The 3,648-nt window shown below is 24.2% G+C and overlaps 1 protein-coding gene across 1 annotated transcript; it reads right to left on the minus strand.

Annotated features, from left to right (window-relative positions):
• Positions 1–2,358: 2,358 nt before the first annotated feature.
• On the minus strand, positions 2,359–3,094 carry PCYB_001600 (hypothetical protein; the record flags this gene model as incomplete). Its single annotated transcript, XM_004227582.1, has 2 exons — positions 2,359–2,871; positions 3,056–3,094. 2 exons carry the CDS (start codon positions 3,092–3,094, stop codon positions 2,359–2,361), a joined length of 552 nt encoding a protein of 183 aa, XP_004227630.1.
• Between the last annotated feature and the right edge of the window lie 554 nt (positions 3,095–3,648).

Below are 3,648 nucleotides of genomic sequence, written 5' to 3' on the forward strand. Positions count from 1 at the left end.
ATTATATATATTTTTATTATAAAATAACGATCAAATAACCACAAAATATCATAGATTGATATGTCATTTATTTTTCGGCTATAAGAGAATCGTTCTTCTGTACAATTATTCTAAACATGATAATTATACTAAATATTAATTAATTTATGATTGTCATATTATATAAAAACATTAATGCAACCGAGCGACTTTAGTTTATGTAGAATAAAGACATTATTTTTATTTTTAAATATTTCAAATAATTTATTGGGAAATTAAGATTAATTTCAATAAATATTTACTATAATAATAGCTCGAATTAACGATATTAATTACATTGTGCGAGTGTTTTGTTTTTGATGTGATTTGTACAAATATTGTATAATTCTTTTAATTATTTATTTTACATTTGAATATAATACATAAAAATATTGTTGTTTATATGAAAAAAAATACAACCAAAAAAAGGAGCAATTACAAAAAAAATAAAATAAAATAAAAAAATAAAAATAAAAAACAAATGAGACAATATATTTCACTTATTATGTCTAATTTTAATAGGTTTTTTATCAAATACTATAGAGAATAAATATATTTATCTTTTTTACTAGTACATGATATATTTTAAAGCATGTTGACATAGTAAAGAGACTGTAATTTTTCAGTCCATTAAGAAATTTAATTTTAGATTTATACTATTTCTGAAAATATATTATCATATATTTTATTACTTTTTTTCTTCATGTTTCTTTAGTTTTATACCATCATTTCTAACGCTTTCAGGCAGCAGCATAATTATTATGTGCACACATATGTGTTACTTAATATACTATCTCGAAGAAATTATCATTATACATGTTTTATTTTGCACATTTTCTCTTACATAATTGTTTTATACTACTTTGTCTATATATGAATTGTGAATAATATTTTTTTCTGTATAAATAAATATGTATTAGTGGAAATATACTTTATTTTTCAATGCTCAAAAGTTTCCTCTCGTATTCAACGCTGTTTCCTTATATCAAATCCGTCACATAGTTACATTTACATAGCAGTTATTTACTCATAATGCTTAAACTGTAAGTCGCACATTAGATATATTTATTAGTGGTCTAGCACTTACATTACTTTTTATTTTACCTAAACTATACTACAAATGTGACTCTATATATTTTTTAAATTTTAATTTGTTATATATTAAATTCAACCATAACAAAAAGTACTTTTATGTTTGTTGGTAAACAATATTTATTCGCTTGAGTTCACGGTTTATGTTCTTACATCGTGAGTCATACATTTGCTCTCTTTTCTGGAATTCTCTGCGATGACTTGCCTGCTTATATTTTTTCCTTGTCATTTTCGAACATAACCAATATCCAATTGGAGTATACTAATATGATAATGAAATATACCATATATTTTTTATAAATATAAAAATATACATAAGGATGTAGTATTTATATTAAAAACGAATATTCGCTTACTTAATATTAAAGGAAAGAAAGGAAGAGCGTTACAAAAAGTAAAAGACTGCATATTATAATACGGAAAATGCTGTTTGTTAACATATCAGATATGTCTTCTAATGTGCCAGATGGATCATGCGGAATATTATCTAATCTGTCATGGTATGTTTCCCATCCCCCTTCCCTGTCTTCATCACATTCAGGTAACATTACATCAGTTGGGATTATTTCATCAGCTGGCATTGTTTCATCAGAATGTATTTTTACAGCTTGATTCTTAGACTGAAATAAATTTTTTAGGATTAAGCACGTATTAGAATTCGTGTTTTTACAATCGACACCAGATCCACCTGCACCAAGAGTATTTCCTTTACTTGAGACATTCCTTATATGTGAATTGGCTCTTGATTGAATCGTTACAGGATCTCTTTTATCAGGAGTGCTTTTGAGCTCCAGTTTTTTCTTCTATGTTTGTACATGTTTTTGATTTCTCATCACCTTCTTCAGAAGAAGACCAACAAATTGCTCCATTTTTAATGACTTTTATACTAGATTCTTTTGATATAACTCGATTCCTTGATTTTTTACTAGAACATGATTTACGTTTATTATGAATCTTTTTTTCTCCATAACTTGATGCTACAAAATTTACATTACTAGTTTCGACATTTTTTGGAACTTCACATGAATAAAATACTAATAAATTATCATCTGTATGAGGTATTTTAGTACACCTTACTGTTGTAACTATGCTATTTTTTGAATCGAAATCACCATAAGCCGATTGTTTGTCTTTAGCTTCATTTAGTTTAGTTAAAATATTACAATCACCATTATGTTTTAATGCGGATAAAATGTTATTTGGATTATAACCTTCATAGCAGTTAAAATAATTTGGACAATCATTCATTCAAAATTCGTCACAGCATTCTTTTTTATGTTGCATATATAGATTACTAATGCTTTGAATGTATTTTCTATATTTATCAGAAGTAATTTTATTACATGTGCTTACTTCTATAATGTTCTCATAATTAACATAATAATTATGCAAATGTTTCTGTTCAATAAAATATGTTAATTCTAGTAAATTTTTATGAATAAAATGATATTCGCATTCAGCTTTTGAAGGTTTCTTTTTCATATTATCTTTATGGAAATTCACAAAATCATCAATAATATCCCCATCATTTTTTTCATGCTTTTTGGAGTTAATAGTATTTTTTATTTGTTCGTACATCCAATATTTGTAATATAAGCAAGTGATTCTATATGCTTTTGCATTTCTAATACCCTTTAAATACTCTATATTCCTTTTGATTTTTGCTTTAATTTTTTCATCAATGTTACCGGATGAAATTTCTGACGACTTACATTCATAAGATTCATCAGTACCCAAATACGAATTTTTATCTAGTAGTTTCTATTTTTTATATGTATAAGAATCTTTTAATTTTGAATCCTAATAAACACAAAAAAATAATGAATTATATATAATTAAATTATTCGGTTAAACGCAAAAAGTATATGTGAATTTATTTAATGGGTAAGGTAACATTCAAATAATATACTATTAACAATTACTATAATATGTGATAAAAATATACTTTTGCAAATGCAAAAAAGTCTGAACCATCTGCAGACATTCTAATAAAAACGTAAGCATATATTTATTGATTATATGTGTATCTATATGTGCACAATAAAATGGTTTTCAGTTTTAATATATTATATAAAATTTACGTAATAGATATATGCCTTTTGGTAAGGTCTTTGATTATAGTTAGGGATTAAATTAACATAGGAAAATAAAATTAAGGTAAAAAAAAAAAAACAAGATTCTATAAAAAGAAAAATTTATATATTCCCTCTTGTAGAAATATGGAATATATTATATATAGTTGTGTATATTAGTGTTAAGAATATATTGTTTATATATAACTGAAAGAACTATGCATTCTTAAAAAAAGTTATATGTGACATAAAAATGAACACAGTAGCCACAACAAGAAAATAATAAAAAGACAAATATATACAAATTATTCTATTATATTTTCATTTTATAAGAAACATAAAAACCAATAAAAAGTGTTAAAATTTTTATTTTCATTTTAAATCTATACATATTTTATTAAAACGTCTTTAATAAGTCATTAGGTGTTTTAATGCTAAATATGCTTAAAGAAGGGAACTAACTATT

Source organism: Plasmodium cynomolgi, assembly GCF_000321355.1.
Source record: "Plasmodium cynomolgi strain B DNA, scaffold: 0027, whole genome shotgun sequence".
In the NCBI taxonomy this organism is placed as follows: domain Eukaryota; phylum Apicomplexa; class Aconoidasida; order Haemosporida; family Plasmodiidae; genus Plasmodium; species Plasmodium cynomolgi.